At 43.9% G+C, this 20,789-nt stretch overlaps 1 protein-coding gene across 8 annotated transcripts in view; it reads left to right on the top strand.

The window, feature by feature from the left end:
• Window positions 1-20,789, top strand: part of LOC147013237 (receptor-type tyrosine-protein phosphatase mu-like) — a 363,240-nt gene that overhangs the window by 275,117 nt on the left and 67,334 nt on the right. For all 8 annotated transcript variants that reach the window (XM_085854911.1, XM_085854910.1, XM_085854908.1 and 5 more), the window contains 4 exons: window positions 3,975-4,072; window positions 5,744-5,860; window positions 6,725-6,879; window positions 8,294-8,429. In XM_085854911.1, coding sequence (XP_085711037.1) covers window positions 3,975-4,072; window positions 5,744-5,860; window positions 6,725-6,879; window positions 8,294-8,429 — 506 coding nt within the window. The remainder of the gene's footprint in view (window positions 1-3,974; window positions 4,073-5,743; window positions 5,861-6,724; window positions 6,880-8,293; window positions 8,430-20,789) is intronic.

The raw sequence follows: 20,789 nt of genomic DNA, 5'->3' as shown, positions 1-20,789 counted from the left end.
ATGTACTTTCTCCTTTGGAGTACATCTCGTTTGTGAATGTCATGTACTTTCTCCTTTGCAGTACATCTAGTTTCTGAACGTCATATACTTTCTCCTTTGGAGTACATCTAGTTTGTGAATGTCATGTACTTTCTCCTTTGGAGTACATCTAGTTTGTGAATGTCATGTACTTTCTCCTTTGGAGTACATCTCGTTTGTGAACGTCATGTACTTTCTCCTTTGGAGTACATCTCGTTTGTGAACGTCATGTACTTTTTTTGCCATGAAATCCTTTTTTATTCCACCCTGTAGAATACAGTACATCTCGTTTGTGAATGTCATGTACTTTCTCCTTTGCAGTACATCTAGTTTCTGAACGTCATATACTTTCTCCTTTGGAGTACATCTCGTTTGTGAACGTCATGTACTTTCTCCTTTGGAGTACATCTAGTTTGTGAATGTCATGTACTTTCTCCTTTGGAGTAGATCTCGTTTGTGAATGTCATGTACTTTCTCCTTTGGAGTACATCTCGTTTGTGAACGTCATGTACTTTCTCCTTTGGAGTACATCTCGTTTGTGAACGTCATGTACTTTCTCCTTTGGAGTACATCTCGTTTGTGAATGTCATGTACTTTCTCCTTTGCAGTACATCTAGTTTCTGAACGTCATATACTTTCTCCTTTGGAGTACATCTCGTTTGTGAACGTCATGTACTTTCTCCTTTGGAGTACATCTCGTTTGTGAACGTCATGTACTTTCTCCTTTGGAGTACATCTAGTTTCTGAATGTCATGTACTTTCTCCTTTGGAGTACATCTCGTTTGTGAACGTCATGTACTTTCTCCTTTGGAGTACATCTCGTTTGTGAATGTCATGTACTTTCTCCTTTGCAGTACATCTCGTTTGTGAATGTCATGTACTTTCTCCTTTGGAGTACATCTCGTTTGTGAACGTCATGTACTTTCTCCTTTGCAGTACATCTCGTTTGTGAATGTCATGTACTTTCTCCTTTGGAGTACATCTCGTTTGTGAACGTCATGTACTTTCTCCTTTGGAGTACATCTCGTTTGTGAACGTCATGTACTTTCTCCTTTGGAGTACATCTCGTTTGTGAATGTCATGTACTTTCTCCTTTGGGTAAATTTTTGTAACATTTGTGATAAAAGCATAGACTCCTATAGAGAAGGACTGGAACCTCACGATCTCGGGGCTTGTAACGTGAGTCTGAAGGATTAACTTGAGTCCGGGGCTAAAATGACTTCTATAAGGGCTAGAGACACGATCTCGGGATCCATATAGGGGTTTTTGAGGACGGCGAGTTCAATAGTGTCATTTTCAACACCAACTTAGGTCATCTTCAAGGTCAAAAGGTCATATTTCAAGGTCAAATTACTGAATTTTGGTATTGTTTGCCCGTTTTTGTGTCTAACTCAAACGGTGAGAGATGGCTGATTGTAATAAGATGTAAGTGTGTAGAGCTGTCAAACTTTGATATTTATTGTCATATGTCTATGTCTATCACTAGTTGGAGAGCTTTTCTTGCCTCCTGAAGCATCCCAAAGCTTTTTCTTTGTCACTTACATTGAGGACATGAGCTTTCAATAGAATGTTAGCTCAAGTAGGACATGCAGCATTACTACTAGCTAAAGTTGCAACTACAGAGGATAACAGCTCAGCAAAATGAAATCGGCAACGCATTTTAGTCTTGTCATACAAATTATAGGCATTATGTACAAAAAAGACGGTTGACATAGTCGGCACACTCAATCCACCTCTATTCAAATTATCTAGAAACTCAGATGACACCTCATTACCATCTTCATCATCAATGATCTCCTCCATACTAGTGCTATCGTCATATTTATGAACAAGGTGTCCGGCCAAATAAACTACTTTATGCTTAAGAGCATCGTCAGACCCCAAGAGATCCTGAGTGTCTTGAGGAATAATCTCGTCAATGAGTTCACTTCGCTCATCTGGATTTATGGAAGTTGTCCAGTTCTTGTCGCAATCAATCACATGAGAACTAGATTCGGGCATAATGTCATGCTTAATGAGTGTTTGCAAATTTACAATTTTAGCTGCAGCCATAATGTCAACTACGTCAATGTATAAGTTTCCACCGCTTCTTTGCCTGGCTTGGCCGAAAAACTTTTCCAAGGCTTCATCTGCAAATATAGCAGGAAGAACGTAGTCAAAGTCTTTCTCTGCCAGAAGCAATTTGGCAGCATCCACATTATTAAGTGTGGACACAGCGAAGGCTTCAGCAGTTTGCTGAGTTAGCTTCAACTTACGACCACCACCTCCTTGCCATGTGCAGGTAGATATAATTTGGCAGGCCTGCTCCAGCCTAGTGAAACTTGTACAGTCTGCTGTCCAAGGCTGTCTGGATTCGTCGCGCAGATGGATAGCTGAGAAACGGTCTTTCACGTTCATCATCTTGAACCACTCACTCATTATCTGGGTGAGGATGATTGTGCCTTCGCTGATGCCCAGTGAATCCTTGAAGGTCTTTAAAGCAGTGACAGTCTTGTCATTGAACACTTGGCATACCAATGGTACGCTCTGGCGTTGAAGGGGCTTGGGGAAAACAGTGGTGTGCGTCAGCTTGGTTAAGCAAATAGGAGTAGTCTGGTCAATCTCATAAACCTTCTGAATATCACTCCAATAATCTTTGTACTCATTACCATCTACGACAAATGAGATGAAGATGATGTTGGGCGTGGGGCTGAGGTCACCTGCTTCAAAGCTGATTTCGGTACTCCAGGAAATATTGATGGGGGTTCTTTGGGTCGTTTGCCACCCCTAACTGACACCCAATCACAATTGAAATGTGTCTCACAAATATATATCTCCTTTAAGCACCTCAAGCTTTCTTTCTCATTTGGCATTGCCAATATCCATCTCTCCCTCTCCTCAGGATCTTTTGGGAAGGATATGACCTTTACATAAGGCGTCCCATCATAGTTTTCTCTACAACCAAAGCAGCTGCAACGACGTGGCATATTGTCGCCAAAGCAGGAAACAACACAAAGATCCTGTGAGATCACCAGCTGGACAGTTTCTGAAAGAGAAACAAAGAAAACATACATTAGTTAACGATGATAGAAATCAGCAAGTAGGTGCAGTAGGTGCACAATATCATGTTTTGTCATAGACTTTCCAAAAGTTTTCCTTTATGAGTTAGACACAAAAATGGGCAAAAAATACCAAAATTCAGTCATTTGACCTTGAAATATGACATTTGGACCTTGAAGATGACCTCAGGTGGTGTTGAAAATGACACTATTGAACTCGCCGTCCTCAAAAACCCCTATATGGATCCTGAGATCGTGTCTCTAGCCCTTCTAGAAGTCATTTTAGCCCCGGACTCAAGTTAATCCTTCAGACTCAAGTTACAAACCCCGAGCATGGGAGGTTCCAGTCCTTCTCTATAGGAGTCTATGGATAAAAGGCCAACAAGAGGCTGTTTACAGTGTGTGTGTGTGTGTGTGTGTGTGTGTGTGTGTGTGTGTGTGTGTGTGTGTGTGTGTGTGTGTGTGTGTGTGTGTGTGTGTGTGTGTGTGTGTGTGTGTGTGTGTGTGTGTGTGTGTGTGTGTGTGTGTGTTTAATCATTGCAATCTTGTGTGATGTGAGCATGAGGGAGCAAATGGTCTCTTTTCTCAGGACACGAGTGGTGTTGTAAGAATGAGTGTTGTTGAATTGTTTCTTTGTGCATCATGAAACCTAAAAATGTTTTTCAAATTGTTTTTTCAAAATATCGCCTCACATGTTAAACCTAAGAAGAATTTGCCCTTTAAATTTCCCCCTTCCCCATCCCCAACCCAACTTATCTTTTTTTTTTTTCCTCCTGTTATTGGCAGTTCTTTATTCTACATTTCCATCATCATTGCACTTAGCTTCCCTGTACCATTCTGTGCGCTATTTTTCCATTTATAACCCCTTTTGTTATCTTCACCAATTTGTCCAAACAATTCTCCTTCTGCCGTTTCCAGGTCCCCTCCCTGAAACGATCTGCGATTTCTGGCGCATGGTTTGGCAGGAGCAGACGGCGTCCATTATTATGGTCACCAACCTGGTGGAGGTTGGTCGGGTGAGTATTACTTTGTTTGACCAAACAGTGGAAAGTCCCAATAATAACAAACTAAACATAGCCTTGGCATTGGAAATGTTTTTCATCACGAGTGAGAATTTATGATAAATTAAATGAAGGTAAACAAATGAATTGACCTCACTTCAGCCATTAGCTCTGATCTCTCTCATTGGACATACCATTCCTGGAGCCTCGTGGGTCACTTTTACAATTGATTGATCCAAGGTGCTCAACTGCAACCTGTACAGTCATGAGGTATCAGGATGTACCTGGGGATCTCTGAGCTGTGTACAGATGGATATTCCACATACTGCTCGAGGTTTCTTTGTGATCACCGCTGTGCGTTTGTAATTGCGATTTGGGGGATCACCATGACAACAAGCACTTGTCACCTATTTAAAGGCCTGCGCGCATGGTGGGATTGATTTATGGCACCGTGGCCGTGATGGTTTGACATGTGCGGCGTGATACTCATTGATTATAAAATTGATTGTTTCATTTTAAGTGTGTTGTGGAGCCAGTACAAAACACATTGAGTGAGGAGATTGGCAAATGTCTAACGGGCCAACTCGGCTTTCTTGTCTTGTTCTTGAGTTTGTGTACCGTCCTTTCGGCTGACCCTCAGCATAACCCTCAAATTTGACTCTGTGTGTACTAGTGTTATCCGAGCTCCGTCAGATTGTTAGGAGTATGTGTGTTTGCACTACAAAGCTGTCTAAGAACGGGTGAGTTGGAAAGCTACAGAAGCCGAGATAACATTCATCCCTGGGTGTTGGTGGATGCTGTTTTGTTTCTAATTTTGTAACTTCCAATCCAGGATTTCTGTTCAACCGAAACTGTTTTGAGAATTTCGTGTTTTGGATAGGTTTTCAGGGTTCCAATGATAATTAACCCATTTTTTATGAAGACAATGCTAATTGGTCCCCTTCCAAGTCGAGAAAGGTTCCTGGACATTCTAATTCACGTCTCTGAGTTTTACCCCCACTGGCTCAAACTGGTGCATGGCGTGGGCCATTGGAATCGCAGATGCACCATACGCTAGACGTGTTGTGTGCCGTTCCAATATAACTTAATTTCTGTTGGAGAGTTTGACTGGCACTGCTAATTGCCCTCAGTGGGAGTTGTCTGATAAAGGTGGAAACCAGAGGGTCGTTTATGTAATCTCATTTCGAAATCTCTGCGGGACCATGGCCGCACCCGGCTCTTTTCCGGCCACATTTGATCGCCCACATGGCACTCCATGGGAATTCCTCCTGTTAATCATTTTTACGTTAATAACAAATTGAAGAGATCTACAGAGGGTGCTTCTGGCCTTAAATCAAATACTTCTTCCTGGGTTGTGCAACTGGACAGACATTTGGGCTTTCGAGGCAAATGTACCAAATGCAATGGGTCAAGGAGGAATTTATTGAAAACAAAGCAGCAGGTGATTTTTTAAGATTTTTTTTTCATTTCAGAGCGAACTGTTCTTCATGGATTTTCTACTTGTTGATCTAGGGTTAGGGTTTGGGCTGTTAGGGTTAGGGCTGTTAAGGTTAGGGTGAGAAAAAATTCGTTAAGGTTAGGGTGAGAAAATCATTTTATTCAAAAAGTCAGAAGAAAAAAAAGGAATGGTGGAGTACCGAGGGCAGACAAATCAGGAGTCACGTACGATGCATTGTGCTTTCACAGGTTAAATGTTGCCGATACTGGCCCGATGATCGCGAGGTGTACGGGCCCATCAAAGTCACCTTGGTGGAGACTGAGATGCTTGCCGAATACATTATTCGAACCTTCAACTTGGAACGGGTGAGGATGGTGCTTACAAAACTGGTTTGCTCTTTTGGCGACCGAGATAGATAACAGTTGCAGACCTGCTTCGATGTACATGAGACATTTCAACACGGGGAAGCGTTCCGTATAAAGACAGGTGTCGATGCCACAGGCAACACTTGTGTTCGGATTGAAAGAGACCTTGAGAGCGAAGTGCCTTTCCACCCTATTCCATCTCACCACATTCCAAATCCTCCCGACGATCTACACACCAATTTTTGAATGCATTTAAGCATTGTGTGGTGGTTTTTGAAGCCTTTGTCATAACGACTACAATTTGTTATGTTGTCTCCAACTGTGCAGGTGATAGATCCTCAACTTGGAATTGCACGTTCAGAACATATGTACACTTAAGGCCACTATTATTACTGCTTTACCAGCATGTGGTGGAGGAAACACTGAAAAGCACGGTCAGGGGTTCGAGTTGGGAGTTTTTAGATTAAATTAAAGGTGTCGATTGTTCAGCATCAAAGTCAAAACGTGTAAGTGCAGCACATTTGGAAAGAAAACCTCGCAGAGTGCACTCGTTCTGGGAACTCTGAAAGGATTTTTTTGGGTTTCGTCTTTAGACAAACGGTTTGACATTTCAAACTACTTCCATTGAGTTATTAAATAATCTTTCTTCATCATCATTTCATTGTGAAGGAACACAAGCTGGTGTAGCATTGACATATCTGTTGATTGTGAACACAAACTGGTTTCCGTTGATTGAAAAACGATGTTGTAACATGTTTGGCTCAAATGCCTTATCGACGACATTGTGTTTTGGGAATCTAATAGTTTATCTACTCTGATGAATAAGTAACGTGTACCATTCCATTCGGTGGTGTGTACTTGCAGGTTGGAAGCCAAGAGGCGCGTGAAGTACGGCAGTTTCATTTCACCAGCTGGCCTGACCACGGCGTCCCATATCACGCCACGGGCTTGCTGGCCTTTGTGCGCAGGGTGAAAACATCCAACCCATTTGGAGCTGGCCCAATGGTGGTACATTGCAGGTAAGGCCTAGTGCAGGAATTACCAAAAATTCCTTGTTCCTGTGTGGCTGTTCTTCCTTAGCAATCCAAAACCTATTTGGAGATTTTGTTTATTCCATCTTTATAGCTTTTGAACTCATAAATTTTCAACTGGCAGGTTCACTGCACATGTGACACTTTGATTTTTCTGTGCTGAACTTAGTGCGAGAAGTATACCGTTGTTATAATCAAGATGACATTTATTCTAAATTGACTTCATTAAGTTGTCTGCCCTCGAAGATGGCGGACCGTTTCTTCCGAGCTCAACCCAGCTCGCAAGTCCTACAACAATCAAATGGGTTTCTTTAATATGAAATTATGTTTCTTGTCATTCAGAAAAATGTTTCCCATTTCTCCATGTCGGATAGCATTTGTTTCTGGCTTTGAAAACCGGCCATCGTAATCTGCGCACGACATGAAAGCTGTGTTATTCTCAACCGGCCAACTACCACTCCTGTGTTCTTCGAATATTCCTTCCCAATTGCTTCCTGTTTTTGTTTAAAGCGCCGTGTGTTCACGGCTCGTTAATCGCACACAACCTCCTTAATGTAAAACCAGCCACGGGGTCTAATAACTATTGGCCTTGCTGTCATGGCTGCAGAAACCTAATGAGAAAATATTGCCATGCCAATATTTGTTATAAGTCCATTGTTATTATTGAAAGCACCTTCGCCTGCCAAGTGGCATCACTTGGTGCAGAAGCAGAATTTGTTTAATTTTTAACATTTTGTAGATTTATTTCACTGAAGAGTGAGAAGTGCTAAATGTTTCTGATATGTGGATGTGACACTACGAAGAAAGAGATGAGTAATGATGGTCAGGCCTTGGTTGTTGTTGTTGTTCTTGTTATTGTTTACAAAATCTGATCTCATGCAAGAGTGAGGAGGAAGAGAGCCCAATTGGTTTAAAATTGAATCTTGTGTTTAAAAGTCTCCCTCGTCCTGTCTCTTTCTTTAATCATCAACTGACCATTTTCAGTGAATGAATCATTCATTCTGTGTTCCATGCATTCCCAATGTACGTATGTTTACCGATAGGAGTGCAAATGAATAGAAACGCCTTACGCATTTCACCTACACGATGTGAAGGAAATTGATTTGGCCAAAATATACCTTTGTCTCTCTTTATACGATTCCTACACATGACACTTATCTGATCTATAGACAGTTCACAATTGGTGGCAAAATTACTTGAAGGTTTGATGCCTGGATTTTGATATAGGGGCATCATGCGACGCGTTTGGTACTCGCTCAAGTAGCAATAACTGCCTGAGCTTTGGAAGCAGAATATTTTCAAATGATGACGGGCTCGAATGGAGGTGGGGACACAACGTGCACAGTTATTGCACGGTCCGGTAAGGCGCACCGTGGGATGACTCAGCATTTTTCCTCCGCAGTGCCGGGGCTGGCCGCACAGGCTGCTTCATCGTGATTGACATTATGCTGGACATGGCCGAGAAGGAAGGAGTTGTGGACATTTACAACGGTGTGCAGGAACTACGGAGCCGTCGGGTGAATATGGTTCAGACCGAGGTACGGCAGCCCTCCTCCTGTCCATCCTTTGCAATGCACACACTACTGATAATTATTGGCAGTAGTCAGAACAAGAGATCCCACTCATTAATAAATACTTATGATGGACACAGGATGAGATGAGTGTTGTAAACTGAAGACTTGTTTTTTAATGGAACACAGAACATTAGAGCCAGGAGACACGGGTCAATGAAGAATGACAATGATAAATAGGAATTTCATTATAATTGTCTCAATGCCGTGCTGCATTTATTTATTTTTATGGTGTTTCATGTGAAGGTCTTATGAGCTTGGTGTAGGCTCTGAGTAAGCTCGGAGTAAGCGCCGACATCAAACTCTTACCAAAAAGGCTGCAAAAGTGGTGCACATGACAGATTGCTGCCAGGACTGTCCTTATTCATAGTTTGCACATGCAATGCTGTTGAGCTTTGTGAGACACTTCATGCCCAGGGACATTAGGTTTGCTTCACTGGCTCAACATTTCTATTCATTATTATTTTTTATACCTTCCCTAGCAGCCTTCGGTTCTGTACTCATCAAGTGCATCACATTTTGTATTCGACTAATCCTATCCACTTGGCTATGACTGAGTCGATCTATCTTAGCCTAGTCAAATGGGCAGTTCAGCTGTGGTCCACTGCTCTAGTTACAGCATTGACTGGCTCAAACAAATACAACTACTCTCAGGGTCTGTCTGAGGGGAACGAAAAGAGCCTCATATGGTGGTCACACGGTCATGTATCACTTTGAGGCTAATAGAAGCTATCGGTTCATGGAGATAAACAATCTATGCCACAGCCCTTGTTACCTCCACCATGAAAGGTGGAAGGAGGTTAGGCCAAAAAAAAAAATGTTGCATTGGCGTAATGGGTCACTGAAAAATAGGGTAGGTCGGTCGGGATCTTTTTTTTTTTTTTTTTTTTTCCTAATAAATCCCTCCCAAAATCTCCCCCAGCTCGAGTACCACCCTTTTTGTCGGCGGGTTCTGTCCGAAACACTTCCGGGTTTTTGCGATCGCGATCGCAATCAACAAGATACTTGAAAACGATAGCAAAACAACAAAAATAGCAATAAAATAGGGTCGGCAAAATTTTTCGATAGCAAAAAAACAAAAAAAAAACGTAGGGTCGGCGGAATTTTTAGGGTCGGGCGGGTTACGCCAATGCAACATTTTTTTTTTTTTGGCCTTATGTTTTCACACCTGGTTGTTTGTCTGTCTGTCTTTTTTTTTGCAGGCTATCTCAAAAAGTTGGGGATGGATCCAGATGAAATTTTGTGGACAGGTTGGGTGTGTGAGAGGAAAGAACTGATTAGATTTTGGTGAAGATCTGGATCCGGATCTGACTACTGGAATTTTTAAAGGGATTCTTCACCACTGAGAGATAGGGCGAAGCTGATGTATATCACGATATCTCAAAAAGTTGTGGACGGATTCAAACGAAACTTGGTGAACAGGTTGGGTAAGTGACAAGGACAAATTGATTCGATTTTCGTGAAGATCCGAATCCTGATCTGGATACGATGATTATTTAATTTTAAAGTGACTCTTCAGTGGTTCTTCACCATTGAGAGTTCGGGCCAAAACCGATATATGACATGATATTTCAAAAATGTATTGGGCCCGATATGTTCTCGTGGATCAGGCGGTACGTGGCGGAGGTATGTGTTCCACCAAGTACCCTTTCAGTTTTATGTTTGAATTTGCTAGCAGTTGAGAAAGGAAAAAGAAAGTTTTATGATGTAAAAATGGAATGGTACATTTTTTGTCGATGTGCATCGCATGTGCCAACTCATTACAGAACCCTCGATGCTGTTTTATGGAAAATGACTGATAGAAAATACAACAACCTGCTTTTTAAACCAGCTCTGATCAAACATGTTTCAATACCAAAACATTTAAACCAGTTCTGATCAAACATATTATAACTAGTGGGGTGGGCATACAAACCGTGTCTCCCTATTGTCTCAGGTTGCTCACCTGCATTTGATTTTTCATTTATTTCTTTTCATTTATTTATATTTTCATTTCTGGATGCTTTCCGATGGATCTGTGATTTTTTTTCCTGGTGTAGCGGCTTCGATGCCTGTCAGCACGTAAAATTAGCTTGCTTTCCCATTGTCTCTGGTCACTTACCTGCATTTTTTTCATTTTTTTAATTTATTTATATTTTTATTTATGGATGTCATCCGACGATTCTGTGATTTTTTTTTCCCCCAGTGTAGCGGCTTCGATGTCCATTGGCACGCAAAATTTCAGCTTTCGACATCACCCGGAAAGCACCGATCTTTAATATCAATCAGTCAGTGAGTGAGTCAGTCAGTCAGTGGTTGGAAAGAGCTTTATACATTAGACAAGACATTTTAATCAGTTCTGATTGAATATGTTGCAAAAACAAAACTTTTTAAAGTTCTTGTCGAACATGTTATTATAACAAAACGTTTAAACTAGTTCGGGTCGAACATATTAATCTAACATGATATTTAAACTCGTTCTCATCGAACATATGATAATAACAAGAATTTTAAACCAGTTCTGATCAAACTTATTATGTTAAGATTTTTAAAACAGCTCTGTTGGAACATGTTATACAAACAAGACTTTTCAATTGGCTCTGATAGAACATGTTATCATAATAAGACTTTTAAACAGCTTTATTGAACTCTCTCTCTCTTTCTCTCTCTCTCTCTCTCTCTCTCTCTCTCTCTCTCTCTCTCTCTCTCTCTCTCTCTCTCTCCTTCCACTACACACACGCACACACATACCTGAGAAGAATCATACAGAGGAAACCAGCAAGCTGACCACATAATTAGCCAGGTGCAGGTACATTAATATCAGTGATTTTGCACTTCATTACTCTAATGGATAGACTTCCAGCAATGCTGCCGCAGGTTATTTTAAGTAATTGCTGCACGAGACGTGGCAAACTCCGCAATCGCAGGTTTGCACCTTATTAAATCAGAATTTATGAACTTATTCTCCTTACTAGTTTCTTGCCTGTGGCTAACATTCTATTTTACTCACTGAGTGAAAATTCTCAAATTCTTTATGACATTGGTTATGCAAGGTCATTGAAAGTACTGTACAATTTTCAATTCCCTAAATTAAGGATACTTTGGAACAGTATAATTTTCAAAAATATGCACAGTAACGTGTGCCATGAAGTTTTGCAAAAATAAATCCACAAAGTACTTGATATTTTTGTTACACAAATAATATGAGTTAAATTGCCTTTCTCCACAACTTTATTTTTCTCCATGTAGAATGAAGACCTAATCTTCATGGTGAAATCTAATTTCAATCTGCATGGTCAGACATGTGGAACAATGGATGAAATCAACAGGACTTTAATCACAGCATGATAACCACCATGGGAACCAAGGAGAAGCTGACGTTTTGGCCATTAATTCTTCGTCAGAACAAAAGATTAAACACCTTTCCTTTTCTCCTTTACCCTTTTGCTCGGACAAAGGTAAACATCCGATTCGTCACCTCTATTTTTATTTCCCACAGCGGTTAGCATTCTGCGATCAATATCCTGTCTCGTATCAGGTCAAATGCCCCTTGAACATGACGTGAAAGTATAGGTATGAGTTGTACACAGACATGTGACACTTCCTTTGAGCCATTTACAGTTTTCCCTCTTTGGGTTTTTCTACATGTCCTGGTAATTACACTCTACGGTACAGCAAACACAACCGTGTTGCGTGTTCGATATATATATATATATATATATATATATATATATATATATATATATATATATATATATATATATATATATATATACACACACACACTTATCCCATTGGACATATTCCTACACAAAAGCGTCACTTCCAACCCAGATGCCTCAGCCCAGCAACTCTGTCAAACAGACAAAGATTACATGGTCAACATCAGTTGAACATCAAATGGATCTGCCTATCCGGATTTCAAGCTTATTTGCCCTCATCAAGACGTCATACCGATAAATATCTCACCAATGATTGCCACATTCATCATAAATACATCAGACGCATCTCTTGACTATTATGGTAGGCATCGCCACAAATTATGTCTCACAGAGTAAAACCGCATAATCTGCAAATAGCAACCATCTGGCTGCCACCCAGACAGTTGTTGCTGCTAAAACAAACCATTCAACCAGAAGGCACGTGATGTGATCAGCGGGTAAATCAAAACATGTGGAGTGTGACGAGCATTCCCCCGATCTCCGTTGGATATATTCCTGCACCAAAGCGTCACCTCCAACCCAGAGTTCTTGGCCCGGCGACTCTGTCAAACAGACAAAGATGACATGGTCAACATCAGCTAAACATCAAACTGAGCCACCTATCAAGATTTCAGGCTTATTTGCCCTCATCAGGATGGCATACCAATAAATATCCTACCAATGATGACCATATTCGTCATTTATACATCAGACATACCTCCTGACTGTTATAGTGATCATCGCCACAGATTATATCTCGCACAATAAAACCGCATAATCCGCAAAGAACAACTGTCCATCTGCCACCCAGATGATTTTTCCCGCTAATGCAAATGCAAACGGTACCTTCCAGGTGATGTCGAATGCTGAAATTTTCTTTGCCGATGGACATCAAAGCCGGTAAACCAGCAAAAATCACAGAATCATTGGACAACATCCACAAATGAAAATGTAAATAAAAGAAAACAATGTAGGTGAGTGACCCGAGAAAATGGGGAAGCATGGTAATTTTGTGTGCCAACGGACATTGAAGCCGGTGCGCCAGGAAAAATCATTGAACCATCGAAAGCATCCTTAAATGAAAATATAAATGAATTAAAATAAATAAATGAAAAATCAAATGCAGGTGAATGACCCAAGGCAATGGTGAAGCATGGTTCATATGCTTTCACAATGTGTAAGCACACCCCGCGAGTGTATATGTATGTAACCAGACCCTCTCCCAGTTGCCTCCAGACACTGTCACCATTAGCCACCAGGGGGTGAATCTCCTTGAAGGGGGTCGCAATTCACGCTCACCGTGAGCTTCAGCAATCCCTGTGGACAAGCACATCATCCCCACCCACAAAACCCACATGACTCCCCCACCCCATCGGCCTTACATGTGACACCTGCATTTCTAACACTTCACCGACCATGACCTTCCCTGTTACCACACCATGCCCAATAAAAAAACAATGTGTGCACTATACATTTCACTTCTTCACTTAAAACAACTCACACAGCACTTCTCACCCGATCAACGCACCAGCCATTGGACAGCCACTCGTGCCCGCTTTGTTTCCAATTACCCACTGTCCCGATTGTCACTCTAAAACCCAGCAGAACTTACAAACCCCTGCCAATTTTCCCACAATTCATTTTTTTTTTTTCACCAAAGGAGGGCACTTCGCCACAATCTCAGCAGCCGAGCATGGCCGTATATGCTCAGCCCAATCTAGTCTCCCGGACCCCCGACAGTGATCTCCGGACCCGACCTATGAAAGGGCATCTCGGATAGACCTGGCGGTTCAGCAGGAGGATTCATCCTCTGAAGCATTTGGGTAATGCCAATTTCTCCCAGCCCCCCTCCCTGATCCTGGATCTCCACCTGTCGGATCGTCACCGATGGCCTCTCGGGCACCCGACCCGGCCGCCTCCACGAGGCCAGCCTGGCCGCGCACTCGGAGGCTCGGTGAACGGTGGGTGGATCCTGTAACTCCACTAGTGCTCGGACCTCAGGGTCAGGAAGAGCAGCTAAAAATTTCTCTAGTGCCAGTCTGTCCCATGCCTCCACTGTAAGGTCCCGATACGCGATCCTGACTGATTGGTAAATGTCCTGTGCCAGCTCCTGCACTGTCTCACCCGGCTTTAATCTGCGGTGCTGGAGCTGAGCCCGCACCAGATCACAGTTTGCCGCGAACCCAAACCGACGGCTCAACGCCTCGTAAATGTGGGAGCTGGTCAACATCCCCTCCGCGATCACGTTTAACACATCTGCGGCTGGTCCCCGCAACGTTGCCACCAAATTCCCTGTACGTTCCCGCTCATTCCACCCGTTTAGTCGGGAAATGCACTCAAATTGCGTCAGAAAAGCTTCAACGCTCCCTGACCCGTCGAAATTTACCAGGGGGATCACTTTTACGGTGGCCCGCTTCTCAGTTTCTCCCTTGTCCGAATCCAGCCCAGGGATCAAACACCCTTGTGGCTGCGTATCCAATTTCGGAGCCCACTGTGGCCAAAGATATTTTGTGGTGAGAGTCTCATGGGTCAATTTTGCCTCCTGTTCCAAACGTTGAATGGACCGATTCACCTCTTCCCGCAGGATCTTCTGGGCCCGCACAACCTCCTCCAAGGCTCCGTCACGAGTTTGTAGCTGCTCCTCAACCAACCCGGACACTCTACTTACAAAAGACGGCTCTACCAGGCCTTTATCCAAGACTTCATCTTGGCTCATAATTTTATCTTGTTCGTCCAAACGAGCCTCCAATCCTTTTACCTCCTCCGCCAAATTCATCCCTTGCTTCCTCAGCTCTCCCCACTCTTCAACTTGCAGCTGCATACGAGCATCCACACAGGCACGATGACGTTCCAGGCTTTCATCCACTTTATCAACCCGAATGTTCGTTGCATCAATTTTATCTACCAATTTTTTCCGTATATTTTCCCCCTCCAATGTAATTTCTAGCTTTGTTTCCTCCAATCTATCCTCGAATTTACTTTGTATTTCTCCCAATTTAACATCCACACACTCCAGCATCTCAGTTTTCATTTTCTCCATATTTTCCTCCAATTCATCCCTCATTAAATCAGTCCGTGCACCCAACTGTACCCCCATTACCCTCAATTGATCTGTCATTTCTGCCCTCTGTGTCACGAATTGATTTTCCATTTGTGCCCCCTGTGCCGTCATTTTTGCCCCCTGTGCTGTAATTGCACTCATTAAACGTTCCAACATTGTCCAGATCGTCATCGTGCCGGTTTCCGGTGCTGCCGGCCCTGTTACGGGCGATGAAGCACGGTCCACGCTCGGAATGGGGGAGGTTCCAACCCTACCCCCGTCTCTCCCCTCTTCCCCGACTCGCTGCCAGACACGTGGCCTTCCTCCTCAAACATCTGCACATCCGCCATGGTGCAGAAGTCCCGTTTGCCGCCAATTAATTTAAATTTGAAAAATCCCGCCAAAATTTTCCCGCGCTCGCGCGCTTTTCTGCAGAAATTTTATATTCCAATTCGTGGTGAGATTTTAATCCTGGTATATAATTTAGAGGGGTTCGAACATCCCACTCCTGACACCAATGTGACGTCCACGGGACTTGAACAGTCCCGCCAACGTAGAATGAGCCGAAACGATGGAGGCGATTTATTTTTATATAACCCAAAGACGGCGGTTTTAATCGCCCTACCGCAAACGGGACGAGGAAGGTGGCACGAGTCACTTTTCACTGAGTTGATGATGTTTATTCTTTTTACTATTGACCAGAAATAACAAGACTCGGCAAGAAGAGGGATCCGGGGCGATTCGACGGGATGGTGTGGGATCGGGCGTGGGGAAAAACACACAATTCCAATGAATATACAGTTCTCAATCCCTCTAAGGCGCCAAGCAGACACACACACACACACACACACACACACACAAAACGTAGCTATCTCTGGTGGTCAGGCTGGACCGTGGTGTGGACGCAACTGTCCCTGGATCGGCGCCGGACGAGCCGGCCTTGCTCTCGCCGGGGGGGGGGGGGCAGGAGAAACCGCGGTGCTGTCGACCTCCTGGTCCTGGCCCAAGTTCGCCCACAGCCGCCAGGGAACCAGCTCCCGCGCCAAGCCGCGAGCAGGAGAGGGAGGCAGGTCCACCCGCCGCCCGACCCCGTATTCCGAGTCAGCAGAACCCTAGAGCCAACCAAAGCGAGGCACGAGGCTCGGCAAGGCTCCCAGACACGATCAAGAGCACGGTCGACTCAGCACAGCAGCCAGGACGCTCTCCGCCGCCACAGGTTCCACACCAAAAAAACACGAGTGTTCTGGTTGTAATCTTCTTCTTCTTCCTTTTCGACCCCGAACAGAACCTTTTTATCCTTCTGCCCTCGTCACCTCCAATCGAGCTGTTTATTGGCCCACTGCCGTCGCCTTCTGCCAATCGTGATCACGGGGCGGAGCCATCCGCTGTACTCTCCTGTGACGTCACGGCCAGTCTTCAGAGAATACCAAAAGGGGTTTACGCAGACACACTTACCCTATCCCGTGTCCCTATCTAATTACGTGACATTTATCATTTCCCCCTTGAAGAAATGAACATTTACTAGACAACTTATCACCACTGAATTACTACTTATTACATCGAGATCCTGGTAAACTCGAACAGCATGGCATACCTAATTAAACATCCTAATTACCCTTTGAATGCATACCCCCTCCTCAAACGTAACAATATATATATATATATATATATATATATATATATATATATATATATATGTATATATATATATATATATATGTATATGTATATATATATATATATATATATATATATATATATATATATATATATATATATATATATATATATATATATATATATATATATATATATATATGTGTGTATATGTATATGTATATATATATATATATACTGAACAAAAATATAAACGCACCAAGTGCAAAAATATAAACGCACCAAGCAATTGTTACTATTTTACCTCGAACTCATTAATACTAAATCTTCACAACAATTTGGTTATAGAATCCATGACAATTGAGCATTAAATTTCAAAGAGTTCCTTGAGAATTCTGGCGACAGTCTTTGCGCTACAACAGCCGACACAACCGAGGTGTCACTGTCAGAGTTCACACAGTCAGTAGCGGGTGTGTCCACCGTTGGCGTCGCGCAGAGCGGTGCATCTCCGGCGCATGGACATCACCAGATTATCGATGGTGGCCTGAGGGATGTTTTCCCATTCCTCCTGGAGAGCCACACGGAGCTGGCGGACGTTCTCTGGGACTGCGTAACGTTGTCGTACGCGTCGATCAAGAACGTCCCAAAGGTGCTCGAAGGGCGACATGTCGGGAGAATATGGAGGCCAGTCGAGGACATCAATGTCCTCCTCACCGAGGAAGTCCATGCAGATCCTGGCAACATGGGGGTGAGCATTGTCGTGCTGAAACGTCACATGGTGAAGGCGCACAAACGGCACGACGATGGGTCTGAGTATCTCGTCCCTGTACCGCTGCCCGTTCAAGTTGCCTTCAATGAAATGAAGCCGAGTGCGCTCTCCATGGCATATGCCTGCCCACACCATAACACTGGCACCACCGTGTGACACCCGACGAAGGACATTGGCGTCAGTGTAGCGCTCCCCAGCCCGACGCCAGACGCGGAGTCCGCCATCAGCCCGATACAGCTGGAACCGCGACTCATCGGTGAACAGCACTCTCCTCCATCATGCGAGGGTCCAGCGCAAGTGAACATTGGCCCAGTTCAGTCGGGTCTGACGCCAGACTGCAGTGAGGTAGAGTCCCCGGTGTGGTTGGCGGGCTCGGAGGTTGGCCTCCCTCAAGCGGTTACGCACCGTCTGGGCTGAAATGCGCCTGTTATGCAGCCCGACAGTCTCATCGGCAGTCCTCTTGGCCGGTCGGAGTCGATCCCGGAGATGTTGCAGCCTCATGTGACGATCCTGACCGGCGGTGGTCACACGTGGTCGCCGGGCATGTGGGCGGTTCACGGTGCTTCCAGTCTCTCTGAGGCGCGTTCTCAGGCGGCTAATGGTGGAGTGGTGGACATTGAAGTGTGCTGCAACGGCCCGTACTGACGTCCCAGCATTCAGCATGCCAATGGCGCGCTCCCTCAAGATTTGTGACATCTGTGGCATGTTGACATTTGGCACCAGTCCACATTTTGGGGAGGCCTTTAATAGGGCAAGCTATAGGGAGTGTTTGTGTCCTGGTCACGCTCACTGACCATCACTCTGTCAAGCCCCATGGTGCTCATGGGAAGGATTACTCAACGTGTGAGTCCACACACTCAGACTGGTCAATTTCAATGGGAACATCTGTCTTGAACAAAACAAAGGAACCATTGCTCAAACATATCATCGGTTTGACCATTTTCCCATAATGGCAATCTTGACTTAGATAGTTGTCCTGAGTCAGTTATTCCATTAATATACGTGTAGTTAGGTCCCTACCTTTTGTCTAGTGGGACAGCAGGGAGTGCGTTGCGATGGGCTATTCGTTAGGATTAACAAATCATTTTTTCCCCTTTTATTTTATTCCCTCCTTTTACGATCCATGGTGCCTTCATCTCGCTTGCTACCGTCGTCTCGCTTACCACAGCGTGACGATCCACGGTGCCATTATCTCGCTTGCTACCCTCGTTTCGCTGGCCACAGCGTACCACCGTCTACCCAGTGACTCGTTTTCAGAGGCAAAATCTCGACGTTCAGCTGGACGAACGCTAAATCTGTACCACCACCCACCTGCCAAAGGCCGAACATGCGCGGCGTGGGCAGACCATACCGGAGTCTGGCTGAAACCCAGCCCAGAAAGGCAGACCACGTGAAGGGCCGGTCCAATCGGCATGCTCGGCTCGGACAATGACGTCAGGTTTCGGCAAGGCTCTTCCCCGACCTCCGGGTTCTAAAAAGTGCGGACATCCGTGTAGTTGGTGGGTTGGGAAGAGAATTGCAAGTTGGTTGGAAGGATAATTGAGAGAGGTTTTTGAGAAGGAGTAAGGAGAATTGATGGAGAGAAGGAGTCATTGATAGTGAGTGTTTCTTCCACTTGCTCCGCCGACACGACGTCGAACCGCCCCTTTCTTCTCGACCAAACCTCCTGTCTGGCCCCGCTTTCTCTTCCTTATCTCCGACCTCACGACCTCGACAAATGGCTTCTTGCCTGGTCCTGCCTGCTGCTCATCTCTCGCCCCACCCCCCTCCCCTTGGACTCCGCTCTTCTCCACTCAAGCCCCTCCTGCAGACACGAGCTCCACATGTACGATTGTGGCAAAACAACTCAACCATTGTCGGGTGCCGCGCCACGGAGCATCCCTCCCCCGAAACGCTCAGGTACCGAGAAACTGTAACCTCAACTCCCTTCCTCCCTGGCTGCAACAGTCCCTTTCACAATTGGGTTTACTTTGTCTGAGTGTGTGTCTGAGAGTGTTGGCGCCTGTCCGTTAAGTAAGCCTGTATAAGATCTTTTATTGTTGTGATTGTTGCTTTTATTAATCGCGCGTCAAGTCTGCACTGTGTCTGCTTTGTCAGTTGTTTGTAAAATTGCCGCACCACACACCTCTCTCATCTTTCCCTGCATTACACACCCAATAAACCTTTGTTGTGCCACATGCTTTTCCTCGCTTATTGTAAATAAATAATTGTTGGAGAAATGTTCCCAGCTCGCCTTTGTCTTTTCCCTCATTGGTCCAGCATGGTTCGGATCCAGGTTTAGCCGGGTATTTATTCCCAACAATCCGTTCCTTCTATCCGGTACGTCCTTGGCAGTGCCACTCGGCTGCATCCGATCCAGAAAGGAGATCCGATCCGGTGGAGTGATCCGGTCGAACAAGGCGTAGCGAGGGCGTCGTTCCCCGGTGGTTAAACCGCTTGGTTAATTAGGTAACCTGATTCACCCATAGGCGGGAGGACCCCAGACCACGCGGTTGAGTTATTGGCGTCCGCAGTCAGTTAAGCGACCCGGCGCGTCATGGAATTATCCGTGAGCGACGGCCTACAATTCCGGGGAGTCATTGGGGAATCAACGTCGCTTTTCCCCACCTAGTGGTCTTCTCACCCGACCCGACCGTCCCCCAACAACATATATATATATATATATATATATATATATATATATATATATATATATATATATATATATATATATATATATATATATATATATATATATATATATATATAGTATCCCTGTGTCGTAAGAGGCGACCAGGGTTGCGTCAGGAAGGGCATCCGGCGTAAAACATGTGCCAAATCAGTATGTGGATCACACGGATGATCCGCTGTGGCGACCCCTAAAAGGGAGCAGCCGAAAGAAGAAGATATATATATATATATATATATATATATATATATATATATATATATATATATATATATATATATTTATATATATTTATATATATATATATTTATATATATTTATATATATATATATATATATATATTTATATATATATATATATATATATATATATATATATATATATATATATATATATATATATATATATATATATGCATACTGGAGCACTCTAATGTGTGTGTTGGTACACACATTTCCCTGTGCTATGCACAGAGTCAAGCTGTTCAAAGGAATTCCTCACAATCGAAGAGACTTTTTTTGCCAAAACAATCTGGAAGTCTTCTGTTGCTGT

This window comes from Eptatretus burgeri, chromosome 14 (genome assembly GCF_056783735.1).
Source record: "Eptatretus burgeri isolate ZD-2024b chromosome 14, Ebu_testis_v1, whole genome shotgun sequence".
Lineage (NCBI taxonomy): Eukaryota > Metazoa > Chordata > Myxini > Myxiniformes > Myxinidae > Eptatretus > Eptatretus burgeri.
The sequence above is the reverse complement of the archived record's forward strand: the minus strand, read 5'-3'. Positions and strand labels throughout refer to the sequence as shown.